General features: G+C 39.3%; 1 protein-coding gene across 1 annotated transcript in view; it reads left to right on the top strand.

The window, feature by feature from the left end:
- Positions 1-24,668, top strand: part of grin2ca (glutamate receptor, ionotropic, N-methyl D-aspartate 2Ca) — an 85,057-nt gene extending 60,389 nt beyond the window's left edge. The window contains exons 6-13 of the mRNA XM_042505857.1: positions 10,390-10,558; positions 12,833-12,986; positions 13,719-13,844; positions 16,877-17,106; positions 19,459-19,619; positions 19,736-19,923; positions 21,647-21,879; positions 22,840-24,668. Coding sequence (XP_042361791.1) covers positions 10,390-10,558; positions 12,833-12,986; positions 13,719-13,844; positions 16,877-17,106; positions 19,459-19,619; positions 19,736-19,923; positions 21,647-21,879; positions 22,840-24,459 — 2,881 coding nt within the window. The 3' untranslated portion in view covers positions 24,460-24,668. The remainder of the gene's footprint in view (positions 1-10,389; positions 10,559-12,832; positions 12,987-13,718; positions 13,845-16,876; positions 17,107-19,458; positions 19,620-19,735; positions 19,924-21,646; positions 21,880-22,839) is intronic.
- Positions 24,669-27,076: the final 2,408 nt, after the last annotated feature.

The following is a 27,076-nucleotide window of genomic DNA, read 5'->3' as shown; positions in this document are numbered from 1 at the left end:
ATTAGGCAGCTTGGCCAGAGTGTTATATCCCAGGGATCACCCTGTGACCCAATCAGGGAAATATATGTGCTGCATGGTGGGGTATCAATTAGATGGGACGATTAGGCCATGTCATCAATCCTGAACACCTAGAGACTGATACTGGTGTTCATTAGTGGGGGAGAGAAGCGCCGGCCATTATCCATTACTGACAATAGTGTTAACGAGATGAGGGGGACGCAAGATGAAGATCACGTCCCTTCAGTGTTATGGAGCACTGTAGTGCTTTATCACTCATGCTGACCAAATCGTCCCGCCTGTATAGAAAGTGCATAACTTCCCCAGTTGGACAATGGCACATTTTAATGGAGCAGCTAAAAAATCCAAGGCAGGAGCAGATAAAATCAATAAGAAGCTCAATGAAGCAATCAGTACTTTGGTCCGCTGAAGGAGAAATACTGACTGAATGAATGCTGCAATCTAAGGTGAAAAGGTAGATGTTTCTGACTAAAGATAGCTCTCTGAGCATAGTAAGACTAGGGCTTAGGCGATAACTACTTGCATGTAATACCATGGTCACGTGACGCTGTCATGGTGACGAAATCATCACAGTCATCACCACATAAGAATTTAATTTCGATAGGATAAATTAGTTGAAAAATGCGCTACATTGGCTCTGATGCAGTACCTCTGTCTGCAGTCGCTACTCCAAAGCTTTGCTTAATGTCCCACCCACAGCACTGTCTGATTGGTTACACGTCACCAGTGATTGCCTACATCAAATATTACTTAAGTCGAGATAAACATCACAATCTCTATACTGAAGTTACAAAAACAGACCAGTGTTTCCCATGGTAACGTTCTGCTGTTACTAGTTTGATGCAACTTCATCCGTATAAGTACAAGAACTGCAAGAAAGGAAGGAAGAGGGACTGTGAGACTGCTCCTGGACATGGCGAGATATATGACCAGATTATCAGAATTTATAAAAAGCAGCACAGTGACGACAGACATTTCATACACCCGGGTAAACCGGTGAAAAAGCAACACAACACAACGCATAAGTTGTAGATCTGTATTGTTTTCATGATTAATTGATTATTTATTTAATAAATATTTATTGTATTTTTAATCTATTTTATTTAATCTATCAAATGACAGTCAGAATAATCATTACAGCCTCCCACACCTCAAAGCAACCTCTACATTTAATTTATTTATTTGTTTCAGCCACCAGTCCAAAACCACAAAATATGCAATTTATAATATCAAACAGGGCAAATCAGCAAATCATCGCCTTTAAGAAGATGGAACCAGTGAATGTTAGGCATATTTTTTTGGAAAAAAGTGACATAAGATTTATAGATTATTATTATTATTATCATTATTGATTAATGTCAACTGATCTTTATCATTTTAGTGCTGACTGAATTTTTTAAAACTATAGTGTAACAGATAATTGATATTTTTAGGCTGATAGGACACTGATATCTATGACTTATAATTAAGTGATAACAAAGCCGACAATAAATATTTTATACACAACATTATCAAATGGTTTTGGTTAAAGATCCCTTTAACTTTATTATTTTTCAAGAAATTAACTAAGAACAGTTTCCAGTTGAAGGTTCACTTGTTCACTTGTTGATGCTCTTTGATGAACATAATATGAGATGGCAGCACTATTTCCAAATTTCGTCAAACATATCTTTGATTATTTTTTTGTTACTCATTGGTTAGCATGTGTGCCGATACGAATTTATCACTAATAACAGCCAGCCAATTTATGAGTCGGCCTCTCTTATAAACCAGGTTGAGAAATGTATCCACTAATCCTCCCTGTAGAGTCACCTTTCTTCATCTGAATCTCCTCCACGCCTCAAAGTTCCCCAACAGTGCTCAACATGCCCACAGCTCAGACCGACATCAGTGCTCTCTAAATGGGGACTCATTGGTCATACAGGTTCTCCATTTCAATCGCTCAACCCCCTTCTATCCCATTTGTTCGTCCAGCCCTACAGACCATCTGTGTATTTCCCTCATTCGTCCTCAGAGAGGCCTGACACACAGCCAACAGTGCTGGGCTCATACTCGGCTAAAGTGGCCCAATGCAGTTAACACAAACGCTTCCCTTTGAGTCACATGTCCTCCAGCGAGATCAGAAAAATCTCAAGCCCTCCTCTTCACTGCTATAGTACTGCAGGCAGACTCTTCTCCCTGAGAGCACAGTGGCGGAGATTAATTCAGAGGTAATGCCCTGGTGAAGGGCGGTATTGACCTGGGAAGATAATGTCATCATACATTAGCTGTGTTCAATAGAAGCTAGATCATAAGTTGATTTAATTAAAGCTGAGACTGAGTGCGGCTGTAGATGAGCTCCCCAGGGCCTCGGGGCAGCAGGACCACGTACAGAAGCTCCACTAAACAACCTCACACAGCGGGGATCATATTTTCAGCTGTAGCAACTTTAAATTGTGTCATGTGAGTTCAGCACAGCATAGAGTTGTGTGCAGAGTGTGATATTCTCCTAGCTACCAAATAACTGTTTTTTACTAATCACTACTGTTTAGTTGTTCCCAAATTTAAGGTAGCTATTTCTTCCTGAATTGATTTTCCAAAAGGCCTACCAGGCAGAGGCCTCAGGGCCTAAGGGGCCTCAATCTCAGAGCCCAAAAGCTATCAGTCTATCAATGATTTAGCCTCCGGGGGCGATGGACAATAATCCAGGTTAGGGTTCAACAGATTATCAGCCTGGCCAATTATTTGGTCCAACATTTTGCATTTTAGAGAACTATTTTTATTTAATATTTTTTTATTTAAATTTTTGCTAGACTTCATAAAAACTTTCAGTTTTGATTTACTAATTGCTAAAGGCATTTAGACAAAGTTTGTGTTGGAGTGTGTATATTTCAAATTCTAAATATTGACAGAAAGATTTACATTTTCATCATAAATGCATACCAGTTCCAAATGTTGGTTACTGGTCTCATTAACTACTAATAATCTGTATTGGTATTGGCCCTAAAAAAACAATATCAGTCGACCCCTAATCCAGGGATTCCTGTGTATCCAGATAACAGAACAAAGTCTTCCTCTTTAATGCACCAGTCATTATTTACACAATCTCCAAACCTATCATCAAAGTAATAAAAGTCTGCTAAAAATGTGCTTTGAGCAAGGCACTAAACCTCCAGTGAAATGGCCAACAGATCACACTACAATAGGCAGCTTCCAGGAATGAGTAAGTGTCCACCATTAAAAAGTAACTAGGAGCGTCTTGATGACCAAGTAGTTAAGAGGCACGCACACCATTGTGTGATTGCAACATACCACCTTTAAGTTGCAGTTTGATTCCAGCTGGAGACCATGGTTGCAGGTCATTCTTGCTACGTCTCTTTTTTCATCTCCTCTCACTTTCTTAACTGTCCAACATCAAATGAAGGCAGAAATGCCCCTAAAAATCTATTTGTACTTCTCAAATTTCTTGAAGTCAATGTAGTAGCACTTTTATTCAACACAGAACAATTTAAAGTCAGAATAAACAAACTTTACAATAATTTGGGCAGCAGAAATGTTTTTTCTTCCTCTTTCATCTCTTAATTGTCTTAGGTAGTGACCCCTTAAATTCATTTGGTGACCTCTTCCTCATCCCAGTGGTCTGATATAGTTTGCATTTCAGTTTCTTCAAATTTGGCAAATCTACAGCATCATAACAGAGGAAACAGAGTGAGACTTCTACTTTGCAACTAGAATTTGATTTAGGCTAACCGATTTTTACACGAAAAATCACCTGGTGAAGCCTTACAACTTGTTTAAGAGGTGAATATTTGAAGAGCTTCTCTGTGATGTCTTTAAATTCTCTTACAACAGGATACAGACATCCTCAGCGACACAGATGGCCGCTGACAGTGACACACACACACTGAAAGAACACATGCTTCTGCCTGTCATCATCCATAAAGCGGCTTCCAAACAATACTCCAAAAGTGTCCGCACTTGGAATAAATAACCTCACACAAACATTTGACACAATTCCCAAAGACCTGTTTTAATGCAACTGCCAACTTAAAGCTCAGCCTTGCACCCTGGCAGCTGGTGAGACGGGGGATGTTGGGGCCACTGTGTTTACTCACGGTCTGCTGTGGCAGCCTTGTTTTCCTCTAAAGTGTTCATTTGTTTCGGTTTGTTGTGGCTCGGCTGTGCCTGCTCGCCGCCTCGCCTGTTCGTCTCATTGCCTACTGGTGCTGATGTGTGGGTGCAGAGTCCATTAGACTGAAGGTCTAGGGGAGGTTAGGGGTGATGTGTCATTAGTGCTCTCTGCATTGCGCCCATGGCTCACTAGTTTGCTGCAGCATCACCTCAAACTGCTCACCTTATGCGCTATAGAGGTGTGTTTGTTTTTGGTATCTCTGAGAGCAAATCAGCACTTAATGGTGGACCATAACCTCTGAGGATGAATAAAACAGAGAAGATGGATTGTCAAGTTTGTCTAAAATGATCCTGCCAGGCTGAGGGAAACACAACCACTCTGACACTTTTAGAGTTTTAGAAAATAGATTCCCCCCCACACATTTTAGTGCCTTTGTATCTGGAAATGCATGTCACCACACAACAGGCTCATCTAGGTGCAGTGGTCTCTATCAGTATTAACCAACAACTAATGATTGCAACACAAATCTCATGTTTATGGCTCACTCACTGCTCACAAAGTAGAATCATGTGGATAAGACCTGCCACCAGTGCAGATTTTTTGAAAAGTCATTTAGAACTTTACAGCACAGAGTAGTTCACCCAAAAACAATATAAAGTGTATATAGTGCTGACCTCTCTAGACTCTCTGTGGTCCCAGAAAAAAGTTTTACTATCAAGTGCCATTAACCCTTTGAAACCCGGCTCGACATCAGTTTTCTTGTGCTACATTCATACGCTTTTCACAGGCATTTAAACATTTGAAACCTGAGCAAATGGTTTGATTTCTTTTGAAAGCGTAGCTAAAAATGCAACGCACATTTTGGCAAGAAGCTCCCTGCAAATTGCAAGAAATTAGGAAAAACTGGCAAGAAAATGATCTGACGAAAAAAGGACAGAAAAGAGAGAATAGGGCTAAAGTCTAAAAAAAAAAAAGTAAATAATAATTACATATTTGAAGTTAATTACATTTATATTTCCAACTTGTTTTCCAAGTCATTTCCTTGTTTGTTTTTGGGTTTATGTTGATGTTTTGTTTTTTTTGTTGTTGTTGTTGCTGACTCAATTTTTTTTGGGGGGGGGGGGGTTAGGTAATTTCTTGTAATTTTTCACTATTGTTTTGCTAGTTTTTGGTTATTTCCTGTCAAGTAACTCATTGCCTTCCTCACTTGTTTTTTTAAAGAAATTAAGCCAATTTGCTCAGGTTTCAAGGGGTTAACGAAACTGGAGTGCCAAAAAAAAAAAAAAAAAAAAAGGCAGAGTCTGGACAGAGTCTGAACAAAAGACAGCAAGCAATGTTTTAAACCTTCCAAAACCCCTTTTGCAAACACTAAACAAAGCAGTTGGTGTCTGCATGTATGCATGTGCAAGCAGCTCAAATCTCTGTAATACCACAAAATCCCTTTAACATCCTGTTTGACATTTGTGTTAAATTTTGTGAAAACTAGCCTTAGAATTAGAGTTTTGGTCAAAACCATGTTTTGTAAGGTCACAGTTTCCTTGAACTTTCTACCACCGAATTCTAATCACCTCATTCTTGAGGCCAAGTGGACATTTGTACCAAATTTGACGAAACACACTCAAGGCCTTCTTCACGCTTATGGGAATGAGACTGAGATGGATGCAAGGTCACAGTGAGCTTGCTCTTTGACCACCAAAATTGAATCAGTCCATTATTGGTTCCAAATGATCGTTTGTGCCAAATTTGAAGAAAGTCTGTCAAGGTGTTCTTGATATATCACATTCACAAAAATGACCTCGACCTTCTACCTATGAACACCAAAAAATATAATCAGGTCATTGCTGAGTCCCAGTGGATGTTTGTGCCAAATTTAAAGAAATTCCCTCAGACACTACGTATAGATAGACTGACCGGAAACAGGCAAATGTACAGTTATTTTGCCACTTAAATAAATGTATTTAAGCGCATTGCCCTTATTGTTTATAAGCAAACATAACAGGAATAAGGGGTTCTTTTGATTATACTGCATGGAAAACAAATTGACAATGTGCCATAGGTTGAAAATCATCATATAACCATAAAACCAATGAATGCTTTTGCTTGACAAAAGACAACTCTTTCTCCAAACCAGAGCAGAGTACAGGGTATTTTGCAAGGCGCCAGACTACAATCTGTGTTTTCTGCCCTCTTTCTGACTCACATCACTGGCGTCATCCTGTTAGTGTGAAACTGAAGGACATTTTCATCCCCACGTTCCTGGTAATCCTGCTGATAAGTAAGGGGAATTCATTTAAACCCTTGCGTCAGCCTCTTTTACTTGGTATGCTGAGCCTGAAACTGTCCGTTTAGCTTCTGCTGCGTGCTCTGTCTGAGGATCGGTACTGTATGTGGACAGGCACGCTGGGTCTGTTGCGTCAGGGTCACTCAGACAGCTTGACATGTGGGAGGTATTACACAGGCACATGTCCTCATTAAAAAGGTTTAGCAAATTGAAGTCCACACCGTATTGGAGTCTGGGTCAGATTGTTTGGTGTTTGGTAGTGAGAGACATGTGGGAACAAATAGATGTCAGTGTGACTCTAAAATACTTAGGAGTTGCAATGGGTTGCATTTTAAAAGTGATACAGCAGTGAGAGATTCGCAGCAGGAGACAAACTGTGACAAAAGATGTGTCAACTGCTGAGGAAACCGGCAGCCCAGTTTTTATGTACTATGCTGTACAACTAGTTAGGATTTGTAAAAATAGTGTACTGGTGCATAGCTCAATACAACATGATGCTGCTGTTATTAGAGTTTGGCTATATTCTAAAAGCTTAACCCTTTGGAAGCTTGGCAAATTAGCTCAATTTCTTTAAAAAACATTGGAAGAAGGCAATTTAAGAGAAAATGAGAAATGACCTAAAAATTAGCAAGAATTTTTGTGTTTTGTGCCAAAAACATGCCAAAAAGAGAAAGTTACAAAAAAAACTTAGAAAATTACTATAATTGTAAATATATAATTATGATAATTATAAACACAGATAAGTTTTAAAAATGCTTCCCTAGCTTTTTAAAAATAATTGTTGAAAAAACAAATTTCTTGAACATTGCAGGACATTTCTTGTCAAGTTGCTCATTGCCTTTTTTCCCTCATATTTTTTTAAAAGAAATCAAACCATTTTCTCAGTGTTCAAGGGTTTAAATACTTGTGAAAAGCATCTTAACGCAGCACAAGGAAAGTGAAGTTGCTCTAGGTGTCAGAGGGTTAATCAACATTTGTTCTCATCAGTAAGGTGGAAGGGTCTTAGTAGTTTGTGGTCTTAATCTTAAGAATCAGAGAGCAACATTAACAACTAACTGGCATTGCTAACAAGCAGAGGTGGGATACAGTCATTGTTTTTCAAGTCACTACTAAGTCTCAAGTCTTTGCACTTATGTTCCAAGTAAAGTCTCAAGTTGAGACATGCAAGTCCTGAGTCAGGTCCCAAGTCCTAAGCATTATGTTTTGAATGTCTTGAATAACAAGTCATAATGCTCACTTCACCAAATGTAACAACAGAGTAACAATACATTACATTTCCAAAAACCATGAATACGTTTTTTTTTTTTTTAATTGTATTTATTTGTTCAAACAAGTGTGTTGGGCGTTGTTGCGTCTCAGTCTGTAGTTTTCAACCTGCACATTTTCCAAACTGCATTTTTTTTTTTTTTTGACCGCCAAATAGTTTTCTATGAAAATAAAATATCTTTGGTGACATTTTTCTGGCAAACAGTAATGCAATGTTTTCGGGTTGTCTCCTGCAACTTGACTGGAATCTGTCGGATTGGTTCGCACAGAACTTATCAGACTAATTAAGCGTCAACGTGCTGTGAATGAGTTGTCCTAATGTTAGTTGATTCAGAAAATAGAGGAAAATGAATAGATTTATGGTACCTTTTTTAAAATCACATACGTTTCGACATTTGGGCTTGAAGGAAGGTTTCAAGTATATTTTAGGTCAAAAGGCTGAAATCCAAGTGACGCCACAATGAGTCATTGGTGTTCAAGTCCAAGACAGGTTGCAAGATGGAAGTTGGTAATAGAGCTGGGAATTATTCAGAGCTTTCTGATAATTAATATACCAAACAATCAATTATCAATCAATATAGATCAATTATAATCTATTTGACAGATTAATGGATTACAACAATAACTCTTAGCTGTAGTCCTAATAAGTATTTTGGGAAATGTAACCAAACAAGTGTCTGTTTTTGGCTAATTTGGTAAATGAAGAACCAGAGAAATCATATTAAAAGAAATTTTTGTAGTCTGCATCCTTCCAGACAGACATAAATTCTCCGACTGTTGGCAAACTCACATTCACACCAGAGAATATTGTCACCTTGCCCAAACGTAGTTTATATTAAACAAGCTCTGCTGAATAAAAATGCAAATGAGATGCTCAGACTAACTCAAAGTATGATAAGAACAACTAAAAATGGTAAAACTACATGTTTCCACCAAGATTTTAGTTTGGCAGTGACAAATTAAAGTTGTACCTCCTCTTCAGGTAAACACTGACTATGGCCAAGCTGCCATTAACCAGTCAAAACATTCCAGCACTGAGTTTCACTCCTGTCTGCCATTGTTTGTTTGTGATTAATTTATGCCGGATTTGTTTTGGTCTACCCAGCTGTCCGTCCATCTGTCTGCGGCGTGACATAATGCGCAAGCCTGTAGAGTAGCTCCAACTGTCCCTCCTGCAAACCCCCCCCCCCCCCCCCACAAACACACACACACACACACACACACACACACACACACACACACAAAAAACACCCTCCCAAATTTTCTGACATCACAGTCGGTCCTTTTTTCACCTCTGTCAAAAACTGAGGCACTGTATGAGCAATAGCATAAAGAATTAATCCAAATACATTGGTTTCAATGATCTGGATTGGTTTACTAAAATAATCAGATTAGTGGTTACAATGCTTTCATAGCTAATAGTCTATTACGCATGTAGAATGTCCACAATAGGGGGAAAAATGACTTATTAAAGCAGGATTTCCATTTAAGTCAGAAAGTAACCACTGCAAGGTGTTATAAAGTGGATGAGAACTTTTTAATTAATTGATTTTACTGTCGATCATTAAAATAAAATAACGATACAGATAATCAGTAAAATGTTAAAAATTGGCCCCAATAATTGGCCAGGCTGAGAATCTGTCGATCCTTAGTCACAACCATGCGAGATGCAGTCGCGAAACTTAACAGGCATACAACTGAGATCAAAATGAAGGTCAAGTTTGAAGGTGGCTGTGTTTCATGTAAGGGAGCCCAAAGCCCACATTTGTTTTAAGTTGCAGATCGCTGTATCACGTGGAGTGAAAGAAGCTGCAAAATAGTCTCCAGTATTCCACATGTGCAGGTTACTATAATTTACCATCCACACTGTAACATTGCAACATTTACTATAATGGATTTGTTTGTGTTAGCATTAAGTTACAGTTGCCATCAAAATGCATGAGTAGGTTAAAGCAAGCACACCATCATGAGGTAGTTTCAGTTTTAGGTTGGATATTTGCTCCTGGAGGAAGGAAATGGGAGGCCATAAACATTTGCTTTTTGTTTTATTTGAGAAACACATTATAGAAGCACTGTAAATAAATAATCACCCCTGGGAACTAAAGATGTCTGCTGAGTCTACCTCCCACCTTCCTTGATATTCAAGCCAGACTTCTCTACACAGGGCGGCTGTATTGCATTATGTTATATCATTTGGGTGTTTTCGATTATTACAGTTATGCTTTAAACCTTTAGTGCTGTTTTGCTTTTCTTTACAGAGGATGCATTTCTTGTAAAATACTGGTGTCAAAACTAAACTGTAGTGGACTGTTGAAGGTTATAACTGATCTGTTCTGCAGATATCAACCCTGATATCCTTAATAATTCACATTATACTGCTTTCTCTTTTTCAAATATGAGCATTGATTATACTGGTATTTCCATATAATATAAATAATTAACTGGATTAGCAGTTGGTGATTTCCCTTCAATTGATAATGTATAATGAGAGTTTAATAGCATCATCTATAACAATGAGAGCTAAGCAGTCTAGGTCAACAGAAAGCGATTATGTTAAGAAACCAGTCCTAACAGTGTCAGAGCAGGAAAGAGTCTGCACTGACCTCTACGTGAATCCTTGAAGAATAAGCTTTACCTTAAATGCTTGTGTTGCCGTTTGGGGTAATCAGAACCATGAAATTCTTGTTTTTTGTCTCTCTCTGTTTGCTTATAGTATTGTGGGTCACACTGAGCCGTACACTAAACTGTGCTGTAAAGGCTTCTGCATCGACATCCTAAAGAAGTTGTCCCGCACCATAAAGTTTTCCTATGACCTCTACCTGGTCACCAACGGCAAGCATGGCAAGCTGGTCCGAGGCATTTGGAACGGGATGATTGGAGAGGTAAGAAGTACCTGCAGCTAGTTTTACATGTCTGCAATCCCAATTCACACTACAGTGACAATATCATCGCCAAGACTATGAACCAGGTCATTTCTCTGATAGCTGCTTGTCATTATTGTGAACAGCCAGGGGTAAAATATTCTCTGCAAAGATGCAAAAAAAAGATACATGGGAAGGTCTGTTAGGCATTCCTGTAATCAGTGATACAAGACTAAAGGTCATTTGAAATGTTAGATTTAGCTCTGTTACAGTTACTTCATTAGAATTGCATGTCCAGTGCTGAATAAGCTGAACTGAGGGGGGGCGGTGTGTGCGTGTGTGTGTGTGTGACACTTTCATGGATAGCAAACCAAAGAAAATATGGCCTAAAATGCGCCAGTGCCAGTTTAAGATTAAAATTTTAGTTTTTATTAATAATTCCTATTTAGGATGGAGTAACGAAATCACCTTTGAATTAAGGATGACTCTAAAACTTTTAAAAAAATGTTTGGCTTGTGTTATTCTAAAAAAGGAAAAAAAGAAAGGGAATCTTTCTTTAGCCCATTTTACACTGCCTGTTGCAGTGTAATTGTGCCATTATGCCGCCTCTCTGTTCTATATAATAGCTAAGATTGTGGAGAGTTAGCTCACCTTCAAGGCAACACCGGAGGCAGTAACACCGCCCAAACAAAGATCTGTGTGAACTGGACAGCCGGCAGGACAGGAACATGGGCAGGACAGGTGTGACATTTTGCAACATGTTACGAGTGTGACGGACAGGTGAGAAATTTAAAAACAGCTGACAGAAAATGGTTATTGTTGCCTTGTTTAGGTCATTGATACCGTCTAGAAACTGCAGCTGACTTGTATGTCATATGTCACGCCTCTTGCTTCCACAATCCCAGCATACAGTCTGAAATCACACTCTTGTGCAGTATGCCCGCGTTGTTTGATTTGTGTAAAAATGCGAAGACGGTGTAAAGATTGAGCTTCGAAGTGGCCCTATAGCGCAACCTTTATTTACAAAGGGCTTTTGCAATAGACAGCATCAGTTTACTAAAATAATCAGGCCTTATACAGTAAGATCACACCACCTTTTTTAGGAGGAAAACTAAATATTAATGCTAATATCTACTCATTTTTCTTCACATTCACAACTTCATGCCAAAACTAGTGTTGATTAATGTTATCTATGCAAATCTTTGATTTAAACTTGAATTAATTTTTTTATTAGTTTATTACTATTTATTACTTATTACTGTATCTATAACTATAACTTATATAATTTAATCAGAGTACAACCCATTTTTTGATCAATTCTGGGATTGAATTAAAAAAAAAAACATCAAGAAAGTAAAACTTGCATCATTTTCTTTGATGAGTAAAACTGTGTGCACCAGTGATAGATAAGGGTGAAATTAGAGTGAAAGCCTCTTCTTTAGTAAAGAAAATGAAAAAGCAATTTTGAAGTCAAGATTAATGAGTACATGAATAGGTAACAAGGTCACTGTGGTAGGTGAGGGAGGGACGATAGAAGAAAAAGGAGGAGTAGGTGTCCTTGTGAATAATCTCCACAGTCAGAGTGTTCTAGCCAGCCCTCCGCTTGAGGAGTTGGAGGATACAACATTAGTTGGCCTGTTTTTCCCCCTTTTTTTTCAAAAACAGGAAGGCTATTGTGCTCAATGAGGCATCGACCTCTATAGGAGAGCTAATGGCTTGCATGAGGCGGAGTGTCTGGACTGTAAATCTACCAGCTCTCCATCAGTATGATAAACAGTGGTGTGGTGTGGCTGAAAAGGCTGCAGGAGCAGTCACAGGGGCTTTTGAACTGTAGAGCCAGGTTCAGGCATTAGCAAAAATAGCATCACTTTCTATTCAGCCAGAGGCACAGTGATTAATTCCACTTCCTGCTTGTAATATCTGTCAGCAGACGCCTTATGTAATCGGCATTATACTATATGCTGCAATACCTTAAAATGCATTAGAGATGATGGATTAGATGATGGATCGTGCTTTACACAATGCAAGAGTAGGATAAAGGCAAGATCACATTGCCACAGGCTTAGAGTTGAGTCCGTCTGGCTGCCGGGTGCACATTGGAAGACCCAGACAATATGTCACCCTGAGGGACAGAGGGCGAGTGTGTTGACTGCACTGACAGATAAGATTTATTTTAAGAAGTCCAGTATCACACCACGCATTTGCTGCACTATATCCAGTTAATGATAAAACAAATATTGCATTTTCATCTCAAACGAAAAAATATATATGTCTATTGCTTTCCTCCTGCCACAGGTGTTCTACAAACGGGCGGACATGGCCATCGGCTCACTGACCATAAACGAAGAGCGCTCTGAGATTATTGACTTCTCTGTGCCGTTTGTGGAGACAGGTATCAGTGTGATGGTGGCCAGAAGTAACGGGACTGTCTCACCATCTGCCTTTTTAGGTGAGAATACTCCTCTGTGCTTCCCTGAAGTAATCAAGACGTGTCAGCGGATGTCTTTGTCTTTGCTTAAAAAAGTGTCCTGAACTTTGCTGGGGAGCTGAGGAGGGCCAAGTGTTTCACTCACATACAATTTACTGTGATTGCAATGGCACCGTTCCAACCAGTGCCACTGCAATTTATACCTAAAGATGCAATGCACTCCTCTTCTCCCACCTGCTCTCACTTCCTGTTACCTCTCTGCAGAATATTTTTTTAAAAAATCATATATTTATATTTCATTTATATTTATATATTTTTTGATTGAATGTGAATTGTCTCATGCGTGTCATGTGTGTTTTATTCATCAAAACTTCCTTTATTTTATATTGTTATTATGTATTGTCTTGTATGCGGTTTGATTTTAATTGATCAAACATCATTTTTTATGTCCATATATTTTTTCAGAGTTGCAGTTCATGTTCATCTTATTTATTTTTTATAGTAATATGTTCTTTTTAATCTTTTATTTAGAGAATGCACAATAAAGAAGTCCTTTTTAAAGCCCTTTTTTAGTTGTAGAATCTAGGTGCCTTTAAGATAATATGACATACGTCCATGAGAAAGTAGAATTGTTTATCTTAATTTTAGTTTTTCCAGTTTTTGTTATCATTACTAACAGATGAAGTTTGAATCTGGATCGTCTTACTGAGCTCTTCCTATCCTGACTGTGCCCTCTGTCCTTTGTCCCCATAGAACCGTACAGTCCGGCAGTCTGGGTGATGATGTTCGTCATGTGTCTGACTGTCGTTGCCATCACAGTCTTTGTATTTGAATACTGCAGTCCAGTTGGGTACAACCGCAGCCTGGTCAGTGCCAAAGGTGAGTCTCGACTTTCTTTGTTCTTGTAATTTTTTTTTTTTCTTAAACCATCAACCAGGGTTTCCCTCACATTCATTTATTTGTGGCACTATGCCACAATGAAAACATGTGCCGCCACATACTGATTTTCTGTTTCTTGGGCTGGTTTGTGTATTATGGCTGCTGTTGGAATGTATATACCATTCAGTTATGCATTGCTCATAACAGTGCAGAACGTACTTTAGGTAAAAACAGAGCAGCAGAACGCCAGGCACAGTTACACAAAAAACTTAACATTACTTCTGCGTGTCCAAAAGTTTGCTTTCACTCACAACCAACTGTTCCTCCCATCCATCAATCTGATCTGATCTGACCAGCAGATCAACAGATCACTTATCCATCAGAACTCCATAAACTGTAATAACCTGCTGCAGAGGAAAAAATGTGCTGCATTCATAGAGTAGGAAAAAAAACTCTTAATTTAGAGAGTACACACAGACTAATGAGCAAGGATACACATGGTGCACAGCCTTTGGTCTCCCACCAGCTACCGCCACACAAAGATTCTAATTCTGTGGGAAGCTCTAATTTACGTATATAGAAACTAATGCTTTCTTATCAATCTACATTGAAGTTGGAGAATATAGAAGCAGGAGTGTTTTATCTGTTTCACAAATATAACTGCTAAAAGCAAAGTCAATGTAATGACCATTCTGTGGCAAAAACACACTGTAGTCAGGCATCACCAAATGGCTGTTCGTGTTCCAGAACTAGATAGACTGATTGCTCTATCCAGATGAATTGAAAATAATTATATAACTGTCACAGAGCACTCGGTTGCATCTATAGACTTCAGTCAGCTTATTCAATATGCGGCAACAGCCTTACTCGAGTGAGCCAATCAAATTGACTGTTTAACATGTGTAGACTGTTTGCCAGAGAGAACAACAGCAAAAGAGAGATGTCAGAAAGATAACAACATGGAACATAAAGCCACTGACTCTTTTAAGCTACAGACAGTGTCTGAAACTGTTTTCCCTGCTGAAGGAATCGACTCAAAGCTGTGAGTCAGCTGTCTCCACTTTATTAAAATGAAATGGGTTTGCACATTGCATGTACATGAGAATAGAAATAATCCACTAAGTAAACCAATATTCACACTACTAGCAGGACAGCAGTGGTGAAATAACAAAGTATATTTACTTAAGTATTGTTCATGTACTTGTCATTATGGAAGGGTACACTTTGTCAACAGGGGTTTTTATTTTCATGTAAAATGTTAAAATGCATTTTCAAAGATTAGAATGAAAACGCTACTTTTTCTGATTTTGTCATAATGTAGAGGATATGAAGCATTTTTAAATGTGCTTAAATTAATTAATTTCAATATTGGCATCCCTGAACTTCCACATATGGAGGCGGCAAACACTCAAGTCTTCAGAGTCTTGAGGGGATTTAGAGAACATGTGAAATCCAAGCCTATTTACAGTGACCACATATTGGATCAATGCCTGGAAAATTGAGATAGTGCAGTTTCATTTCGGAGCCATGTGGTCTATGAAACATCATATAATGGATGAAGAAAGGCCAAAGGGGGTTCGCTCATGGCTTGGCTTCTCGTCTCTGGAAGTATTTCAGGAGGTTTTGCATACAAGATGCCAATATTTATAGCAATGTCAAAAGGGGCATCAAATTGGTTGTATACTTTTGAGCTTTGCCATGTAACTGAGTTTTACATGAACTAACTTATCCTCCAGACTACGAAAAAGACAGCTGCTTCCATAATACTTTGTGTTTTTGATACTTGATGTCTAGTTAAGGATGTAAGCTCTCTTCATCATAATGGCAACACTGACATATTCCAATTCACTATGAAGTAATACACCAATAACTCCTGGATACCCAGTAGATTGACTCATTTTGGTACCACATTGTGTGCAAAGAGTGAGCGTGTGTCTGGCGGTGTGTGCCGGTGACAGTGAGGATGCAGCGACCACAGCAGAGAGTATGAAGTTAAAAACAACAGTGCAGTGTGAATAGTTAAGGCTGTTTGTCCGTGAGTAAATTCTACAACCCCTCTAAATCCAAGCAAACCTCCTGTGTCTTGCTTTACACCTACTGGTTAAAGTGAAGGGAGTTAACCCCAAAGTTAAGTTGGTTTAGTTTTTATTGATTATGTGCATATATTATGTGAATTTGATTGTGTTCTGTATTAATTCATATTTATATATCTAAGTCTACTTTAATCTCTTAAAACTGAATATATTTAATTTCAAGTTTAAATTTGCTTTTTTGTAGTAAGAAAAAAAATTGATGCCATTGTCCATCTTTTTAAAAATAGTATTAGTTTAGACACTGTCTAGGCACCAATTCTAAAAGTATCATTTTGGCACCAGTATTGGAAAAAACCTAACTGATATGCAACCCTGGCCATCGTATAGTTATGAGTATATCAGGGTTCCCACATGTCCTTAAAAAGTCTTAAAAGGCATTGGATTCATAGTAAATATAAGGCTTTAATTGGTATTGAAATGTCTTTAATCAATATTTCAAAAGTCTTAGAAATGCTAGAAATGTAAGTAGTATTTTGAGTATGAGTATGAGCCTATTTTTTAACACTGCATTGTAAAATCTCAAAATAAATGGTAACACCTAATTTTTATTTTTTTAAAAGTTTTTTTTGTTTCAACAAAAATTTTAAAGAAAACTCTGAAACAAATCCAGGTATTTCCCCCTTCGAACCAGGTCTGACTTTTTCACCGGAGTCAAATGTTTTATGTAACATTAAGCATTTGGGTAAACTTGCCCTTAACTTTAAGGTAAAAAAAGAGGACTCTTGTTTTGCTTTGCTTTGTTTTGTTTGTTTGTGGGTTTTTTTGTTTTCAGTTTTGCTTACTGTAAAATTGGTCTTAAATTTCATCCCTGGTGACATTAAAAAGTCTTAAATCTAACTTGCCTTAAGCTGTAGGGGCCCTGGTGTATGTTCTAAAACACTGTCAAGCATGTACAGAGTGTTATCGAGTTCTGTCCACTCTTTGTTCCATCCTCTCTAGATCCTGGAGGTCCCACCTTCACTATTGGGAAGTCAGTGTGGCTGCTATGGGGAATCGTCTTCAACAACTCTGTCCCCATTGAGAATCCAAAGGGAACCACCAGTAAGATCATGGTTCTGGTCTGGGCTTTCTTTGCCGTAATCTTCCTGGCTTCCTACACAGCCAACCTTGCAGCTTTTATGATCCAGGAGCAGTACATCGACACGGTCTCTGGACTCAGTGACAAAAAGGTACAGAGCTCTGTTTGTCATTGACAGTCCTGTGTGTGTGTGTGTGTGTGTGTGTTGTCAAGCGTGTTGTTGTGTTTGATGTACAGCTTAGGAAAAACACAAAGTGGTCTATTTTGAGTGTGTAAACAGTGTGAGGTAGAGCTATGACAGGGAAAATATCTGGAAGTGTCAATGTCATGGCTCTGACTTTTCCCTTTTCCCGCTAAATATAAAAAAGGTTCAGAGAGTAATTGGAGAAATTGAATTACATCCCCGGATTCTTTAGATGGGGTCGCCTGTGAAAAGTCTATGAAATGTATTACACAAGTGGATTTTCTGGGCAGGCGGTGATTACAATTTTTGGTATTATCTCATGCGTATTTGTCTGGCCTGAGGATGTGTTTTATAGGAGTATTGACAAGGAAATCCATGTTAAACCGCCAGCACAAGAAATGGTTTGTGGAATCTTTGCTCGCAGGCAACTGAAGGGATTAAAGAGGCATTTGGGGAAAAGACCAAGCTGTCCACTGCTCATTACGATTCTGGCAAAGTCATTTACAATTCCCGTCTCATTATACATTAACTCCCAGTATGCAGAGAAAGAAAGTGAGCCATTTTGACAGCATGTCCGTAGATTATTGAACACCATTCTGCATGGTGGCATGGAGGGAATGCAGAGCTGAACTGCTGTTTGTCCAGCTGTGAAGAACCCTTCAGGTTAAGTAAATGTAAATGAGGTACAAGATGAAGTCACAGAGAGTGACCTTGTATCAGAGTAGGGAGTGATGAAGATGAGCTGAGATGCTCTAAGGACACTGCTCTGTGTAAAGGCAGATGATTACCTCATCCCTACAGTGTAGACACTTCACTTATAAGTCCTTGCGATGGGGTAACACATCATGTTAACTCTGACATCACCCAATCTCTTTCAATCCGCCATTTGTGTCCGACTCACTACATCTCTGTCCTATATAGCTAAGTGACTGCTGTGCAGAAAATGTTTCAGTGGCTTGCTGCCAGAATATAACAACACATAGGCCACATGGAAGGATCTAACAAATACTACAGTTGGCGTTTGGTTAAACAGTCAATGTTTTCTTTGTTTGGAGTCTCAAAAGACAGCATGTGGTCTTGCAAATAATCAGTGTTCCCTCTCAGACATCAAGGTCAAAGTAGCAGGATGTTGTTGAAGCACTGCAAAACCTTTTAGAGAGGAGGTAGTAGCATGTGCTTGGTTGTACAAAGTGACTAACACCACAGAGAGCAGTTTGCATTCCGTTTCCTACTAACAATCATCCTTGGTTTCTTTTATTTATCAACACAATTAGTCTGCAACCCTAACCAAGTAGCTTTAGTTGCCAAAACCCAACCTTAACAGTGGTACCATTTCTCAATCTTGATTGTTTTGGTTTGAGTTATATGAAATATAATGGAAGGAAGTCTTGGACAGAAATGGGGACACAGACACACCATGGGAACTTCAAAGTGAAGGTGTGTCTTAAAGTTGAAGATATGTATCAATTTTTACTTTGCATCGATATTATTGGAAATTTGATCATTAAACAGATATGTCCATCCTGATAAATCTATTGTTATACCCCTGACCTCTATAGCAAATATTGCTAACACTCGGCAACTCGCACCAAAACAATCGATATTTATAAATAGTACTTCAGGCAGCAGGAAAAAATATGCACTTTTGACTTTGAGGTGAATTGTCCTTTTCAGGTTTGATATCAGAATGCAGAGAAGGTCTGTCTCATTTTCAGGATTTCCGTAGAATTTCTCATACATAAACTTAAGTTTGAATTGTCCCACTGCTAATGTACGAAGAACAGATTTGCATAAGGTTAATGAAAAAGTGCAATTTTGTCGACTGTATTTCCATTCCGTCTCACTTCCTGTCCTCACAGCTAATTAAACGCATATAGTACTGCCAAAAGCAAAAGGATAAATTGTTCATTTCTTATTGAGGACAAGGAAAGCATCAAGGATATTTGGATTTATTTAAACACTGTTTCTGGCTGTTTGGTCTTTGAATTGTAGAGTTGAATGTGTAAATTAATAGACCAAGAGGCCTGCAGGATAACTAGCACAGAGGCACAGCGCAGAGGCACTTGGGATTCAGAATCCACAGGAAGGCCAAGGTGGTGAATGTCATTGTATTAATACCTCAGACTTTATATATATATATACTGTATATCTATATATAAGCCTTCTAGATGACAGAAAAGAGCCCATATTGAAGTCAAAAAACAACCATCTGGGTGATGGGACAAACTGAATTTGATTATATATCCAATAACATGTGCGATCAATCACTATCACAGAAAATTGTGTCGTTCTCAACCCTGATTGTATCTCTCTCGACAGTTTCAAAAGCCGCAGGAGCAGTATCCTCCGTTCCGCTTTGGTACAGTCCCAAATGGCAGCACAGAGCGCAACATAAGGAGTAACTACCCCGAGATGCACTCCCACATGGTCAAATACAACCAGAAGGGAGTGGAGGATGCCCTTAACAGCCTCAAAACAGGGTAGGTGTCAGCCAAGGCTCGTAAAAATATATTTACAGAGGAGCCGGGAGGAGAGGCGGAGCCAAACAGTTATATAATGGCCACCTGAGTAAAAATACTTTTCTTTACCCTGCTAGGAAACTGGATGCCTTTATCTATGATGCTGCTGTGCTGAATTACATGGCTGGCAAAGATGAGGGCTGCAAGCTGGTGACCATTGGCAGTGGGAAAGTGTTTGCCACCACTGGTTATGGCATTGCCCTGCAGAAGGATTCACGATGGAAACGCCCTATCGACCTGGCTCTGCTCCAGTTCCTGGCTGATGGTAATTTTTTTTCATATATATACAAGAGATGTTGACTTTCATACAATATTGCCAGTATTGCTATAGTAACTGAATTTGCCCAGCCTCTCTAAACATACAATAACATGAAAAGGTGGAAATGGGTATGGAAATAGGGTACAAAATATTAAAGTACAACTCATATAAATGAGAGAGACGTCATAAATGCATGTCGATGAAACAAAAATTCATGAGGTGATTCAAAATGTGACACTTATTCTGCTAACCAAAGCTCCTCTGGCGAGTTATTGTGAAGCCTCAGCCAGAAAGCCCAGTCACCTTTGGCAGACATATGCAATAGATAGTACGAGGAATAATATAGCACAATGCATAATATGCCAAACTGAGGGGCCATATACAAAGTGCTGTGGTATTATTACTTTTTAAAGAGACCAGCAACAGTAAAATCATGGGATTTAAACACAAACTCATTTTAGTCAGGAAGAGTGAGACACTGGCCGGAGTATACACACTAAAATTTAAAATAGGGGAAATATTAAATATTCCAAATGTGGCTGCCATAAAGAAGATGTGCTGCATTTTATTTCTCAAATTTATTTAAAAACAAACCGATAACAGCTTGAAGCTGTACATTAGAAGGTGCTTTGGTCCCGGATTTGTTGTTTCACCAGTAGGTCCTCTAACATTACGGAAATATTGCTTTAACTGACTAATGCTAATAAAAAAAACTTTTCTAACTAATCAAGGTCTCAAACTTGACAAACTATTACCATATTGATTAGCAACAGAGTATGTAATAGCATGTATGATGTGAAATTGGAAACTCATACGCCCACATTTTTTGCCAACTTTCTGAGATGTTGAAGGGGCATTCACATGAACTTTCCAAATTGGGAACTAATTTTCCCGATGACATGAATGCAAGGCTAATAACTTAGTAGATCACTGCTAGCTTTATCCTAAGCAAGAATGCCATGTTTGTTTTTAGCAAAGTTTAAATGAAGAAGAGGAAACAGAAAAAAAAACTTTCTTCTAGAATTTCAGTCTATAAAGTATATTAAAAAATCACAATATTATATTGTGAGATTGGATATTTGGGCTGAAGAAAAAATGAAATATGTTACATTGTGATATATTCAGTATCAACATGTGCCTTGCCGAATACATTAACTACCAACATTTTGTCATTATATTAGCAGAAAACATAATCTGGCCAGCATTATGTTTCCTCCAAAACTGCTGGCTTATAAAATTGTTGTCTTTTTAGACATGCCATTAGTGTTTTCCTTTTTTGATTGTGAACTACTGATAATCATACCTCTACAGTCTTTAAACTGGTCACAACAAGTACATGCAAAACTGGTGGCAAGAAGTAACAACTAGATGTAGTTTTTTTTTTTTCAGGGGCCACCAGATTAAAACATGGTAACCTTTCCTTATACAAGTTATTTCAGTGCATTTGTAGCAGCTTTGATTTGCTGCAGAACAACTGCTGTCTACTAAACAAAAAAGAATAAAAATAGTAAGCGATCAGGACTGGTTTTGGACTCACTAAATCACAAACTCTGCATCCTCAAACAGTTGTATCTGGAGTGTTGTTGATTTGAGAGAATTTCATTATCCCATGCAAATGTATTTCATGAGAGTTTCGAGGGTGTTTCATTACTCACTCAAAAGTCCCCCAAATAATACCAATGTTATGCAAATGGGGCTTGAATCTGTATTCTGTGCTCCTCACACACAGGTGACACACAGAAGCTGCAGACCGTCTGGCTCACGGGCATCTGCCGTAATGAGAAGAAAGAGGTGATGAGCAGTAAGCTGGACATTGACAACATGGCGGGAGTCTTTTACATGTTGCTTGTGGCCATGGGCCTGAGCCTGCTGGTTTTCGCTTGGGAACATCTGCTCTACTGGAAACTACGACACTCGGTCCGCAAATCAGAGCGCCTGGACTTCCTCCTGGCCATCAGCAGAGTAAGTCATTCTTAAAAAGAAAACACTGAAGTAAACATATGATATAAAAATTGTTGGTATATGAAATTAAAGAGGTAAATCAAACACCATAGCTGTAAAAAATGTATAAATCCATCAATGCTTGGCTTCTTTGTTTTTAAATAAATAACAGCTCAAGTTGTGAAAGTTGAGGATAAGGTCTCATTTTATAGCATCCACTGAGTTGTGTTAAAGTTTATTCAATGCCACCAAAGTAACAAAACACTTTTTGCAGACAGAAGTTGCAGAGAATGTAATATTTACTTTTGTGATGGCCTTGCTACATGGGGGGAAAAATGTGGTTGTAAAGTCTGCTGCTGCTTCAGAGATATCCTTCAAGACTTAACTTTAGAAATATTGGCAATGCTGTAAGTCAAATCAGTACACAGCCAGAATGGGTCAAGGGCAGCAACAATAAAAACAGATAGTAAAATCAAATGAGCTTAAAGCAATAAAAGGACTTCATGGATACTTGCTGAAATATTGTGATGCCTGTGAGAAATTGAATTTAAATTGCCCCATTAAAAAATCTTCATCTGTGTGTCGACAGCACTGAGAGGTGAGATTAAGTATTACAAACATACACAATTTGAAAGTGAAATAAAGCTGGCAGGAAAAAACGGAGAAACTAATGTTGTGAGTGTGTGATCAGCAACTCACTCGTTTATATGACTGAGCTGTTTTTAAAGATCAAGCGTGCGCAAACATTTCAAACACAGCGAAACAACAATATATCTTTTTCTGCAATGACAGTTTTCCATGTAATAGTTTCTGCCTCATTTGCACAGTGAGTTAATAGAAATTTTATAGCAATTGACCAAAACTATTCATGGTGAGTGTAGCTAAACATGATTGAAACCTTCGGGAGTTCACTGTCGTTGGTTCACTCTGGTATCTGATAAGGCTTAAAAATCGTGATTTCACCCTTTCGTTTCTTTGCAGGGCATCTACAGCTGCTTTAACGGAGTCGAGCAAACTGACCGTAATGGAAGCATGCCGAGTCCGGACGTCACGACCAACTACACACAAGCCAATATGCTAAAGATGCTGAAGACAGCCAAAGACATGGTGTCCTCTGCCAGAGTGGAGAACTCTCTAGACAATGCCACCAAAACAATAGAGAACTGGAGCAGGCGAGGGGGCGACAATGTGAGGGTTGGCCTGCCACCCAGAGTGACGACCACAGACATGACTCATGGCCGTCTGCCCTATATATCCAGCATCACAGACAACCACTCGCCATACCCTCAGAGGGCCCTCACACCAACCTTCCCGATTCATTATGGGGACAGCGCTACCCAGCCCCTCCTGGATAAGCCCAGAGTGGTGACCCGGCCCACCCCGCTCCGCTACACGCTGCCGACCCGCAACACCCAGCATGTTTTAGAAAGGACTCTGCCCATCTCCAGCCTCAGCAGTCCTCACATCGCCATGCGGGACCCTGTCACCCCCAGTTCTTCAAACCCCCACCACAGCAGCAGGCTGTATGTGGAGAACCAGCCCCGGCACCCCACATCCCCGTTTGTTCCTTACAGGGAGTTCCAGGTGCCAGATATCTACGTGGAGCACAAAGGACCACTGAGGAGGAAGTTTAGTTACCCCCCTGACTGTGTGAGCCGGAGGAGGCGGTCCCATAGTTATGTGTTTGATGCTGCAGACCCCAGAGTGAGAGGTGACTATGATGAACCTCGATCTTGCCTTGCTGAGTTGAGGGCCAATCACCTCCTGAACAACCAAGCCCCTGTTGCTGCTGCCATGTCCTGCACAGCAGGACACTACCCAGGTGGCAGCACGAGCTGCAACTCCTGTATGAAGTCTTATCTGGAGCCTGAGATGGATGACATACCGCTCCTGGGGAAGGACAAACTCAACCGCCGCGCCTCATTCCTCAAAGCCACATGGGGCAACGACAGGATCCATCAGGTAGATGAAACAAAGCCCTCAACATCCACTTCCTCCACCCGCGTAGACATGCCTGACCTGTTTCCTCGGGTGGTAGTGGCAAACCCAAAGCCCCACAAGCTATACGGCAGCCTGGGGCACAACCTGTCCTGTTACCCCTTGGCTGCTGAGCCTGCATACTTGGACCCAGCCCACATGGGCTCCTACCCCTACAAGCAAAAGCTCAAGTACTCTGAGTCCACCCGGCTGCCCTCTTACAGGGAAGCCATCCTGCAAAATGCCGCTGCCCTGCGCCGCTCCTCCTCCACAGTGGTGCACAGACACTACTCTACCTACCTGAACTCGTACACAGATTTACCAGTGTATGTGGGGCCACTGGCCCAGGGACCATCCCAGTTCTATGGCAGTTCCAAGGACATGTGCCACTTGTTTCCCTGTACAAGCCACTGCCCAGATAACGCAGCAATGTTGCCTCGTATGAATGACAGGCAAGTGGTTTACCACAACAATATGTTTGGGGCCTACGATGGCACAGGAAAGAGGGAAGACCCAGGTTCTGGGAGTAGAGAGCGTAGGCAGGTGTTGGTGGCGCGCAGAGTCAACAGTCCCTATGTGCCAAAGCCCTGGGGCAGGGTATCCAGCCTGGAGTCTGAGGTCTGAGCCCCCATCCTTAGGGGACCTCCACTAGGCTTTCAGACTAAGCCCTTTTGATGAGGGGCACGCCTGGGGGTTCTCCTCTCAGCCTCTGGTTAAAGCAAAAAGTAAACTCTACACCGATAAGTGTATTTGAGAGTGTTGGCTCTCAATTATCAGTGCAATAATCTTGGGCAGCGACATGTAAAGGAGAAGACACTTACAAGCAAATTACTGCTGGGACTTTGTAAGCCAAACTTAAAATACTAATAAAAGAAAAGGAAATGTTGAAAAGTATTTAATACATAAGAATTTAACCTGTTGATTGTTATTTAAAGGATTTTTAAATGCTGTGTTGCTATGTGAAAGAATTCTGGGAGACAATATACTGTAGCCTCTCGATCTGATTATGACTTGAGACATTTCTTTTTTTTTTCTTTTTTTTCTTTTTCGTCATTTCAGTACCCACCATTTCAATTGAGATATAAATGATTAAGATAATTTTGTGATCAACCCACTGACATGTCGTCTTTGGATTTTCTAAGTCCGTAACCTTGGGTCCGCTGCTCTGAGGCTTTCTGCTCCATTGGTCATTCATGTAATTTGAGCGGGATTTTAAAAAGGGAAAACCATAAGAACGTATCACATGTATTTCCATTGTTACACTACCCTTTAATAAAGAACAAGGTCATCTCAAGGGCCTTTTGGAATGATCTGTCATCTCAATCTATATATTAAACACGCTCTCACATCTATGAGCGTGATAATGAATGTGACTCTCTATCGTACACACAATCTATTATATCAATCTGGAAACTCTCACAGAATGGATGATTATGTGAATATGGTTCATGTTCAAAGCTGACATTGAGACCTTGGACACTGTGTTACAACAAAGTGCTTCAAGACATTAAAAGGTACAGTCAAGATAGATAAAACTGAAGCCAGCAGTTCACTTGAAATGCAGTAGGGAGCAAGAACATGTCAGTTATGGAGCAGATAATAAAGTAATGCACATTAAAATCACAAAAGCACAAGGTCTGAATGAGAAAAGCGGATCTTCTGAAATATGATATCACGTTGATAAACAGCAGATGTTTATCAGTACATGGCTTTGAGCTTCAGATTGGCAGTTGAGCATTAGATCAAGCAAAAAAACAGAAGCTAAGCAGTTTGGTTCCAATTATGATATGATGAACAGTAAGTTAAACATTTCTCTGATGCTGAGGGTCAGGGTGAGAAATGACTACCTAAGCTGTATGAGTTGCCTGTGAAGCCAATATTTCAGCAAATAATTCGGTAAATGAGTCTTTGCCCAAGACAATATTCGTGTTACCATCCCTAAAGCAAGCATGCAAAATAACCTCAACAAAAAGCTTACAGTGAGCAGTGAGAAGAAAAATATGAAAAAAAAGCACAACTTTTGAAACTCTGCGCCAATACAGATATTAAAATTTGAAAAATAACAATAATAAAAAGAATAATTGGCATTTAATGTATATTTTATTTATTCCTTCTTTCATGTATTTATTTCTGTGTAAAAGAATTTTAAACAAAACTGTAAAATTCAATTAACAGGCTTGTATGGTGCTCTCCCGAAAACAAACCTGACAATAGCCAAAAACAAATCTGACCTATTTCAACTAATTAGAGTCACATTACTGAAGTTTCATCTTATCGGCCTGTCATGTTGGCAGAAATGCTCATTTCAGGCGGAATATTTATGATTTCATGTTAAAGTCATTGAGTCATGAGTTAGGCTGATTAAAGTCAACAAGGCAAATCGGCTGACACCAATGTTCAGCCCATAAATTGGTACATCCTTAACAAAAAAAAAAATCAATAAATCAATCCAGCACATATTACTCAACATAAGTATTCACACCCCATTACTACATAAAGGCATCACAGTATATGTGTAAAACAATAAGCAAAGGGCAATTACTAAATAATTACAACTACAGTTGTTGTTACAACTATTAAAAAATAATATTAAATTCCACAAATATTGCACAAACAAAACAACAGCATAAGATCTCCAGTATACAGCCAGCAGACATTAAATAATCGACCAGAGGCAGATCTGCATGGAGCAGGGATCAAAATCACCCGGCAGCGTCAGCAGCGTCCATTTTTTCTAAGCATATAACAAACAGTGTCTAAACAGAGCCAAGACACAAACTCACAATATGCATATTAGCACAACAAATAACACCCTGTCAACATGAATCAGTGATTGATGAGCATCAGCTCAGTGTCAGTTTTTGGAAGAGCCACATGCTTTCAAGCAGCACGGACACAAAAAATTAGCTTCAGACTTCAAAAGTCATTATTATGTAGAACTGCAAATATTGTCCTAATAATACAGAAAATAACTTTGTGGCAACAACAACATTGATGTTTACATCCCTAGAGCCAACGTAAAGTATTACACTTAGCCTTAGGGCTGGTTACAAAACAACAACAAAAACAAACTGGAGGGGAATACAATGAAATCCAATACTCACTACTCAGACATCCCTAATCATAACTGATCACAGCAAAAAAATCAACAGCAAGAGAGCAGCATGATACACGTGCCAAACCTCAGCCGGAGGAAAATTAGCACACTTACAAAAACAAATTAATTCAGAATTGATACCAC

Source organism: Plectropomus leopardus, chromosome 17 (assembly GCF_008729295.1).
Source record: "Plectropomus leopardus isolate mb chromosome 17, YSFRI_Pleo_2.0, whole genome shotgun sequence".
Taxonomy (NCBI): domain Eukaryota; kingdom Metazoa; phylum Chordata; class Actinopteri; order Perciformes; family Serranidae; genus Plectropomus; species Plectropomus leopardus.
Note: the sequence above shows the minus strand (reverse complement) of the source record. Positions and strands in the feature narration are given on the sequence as shown.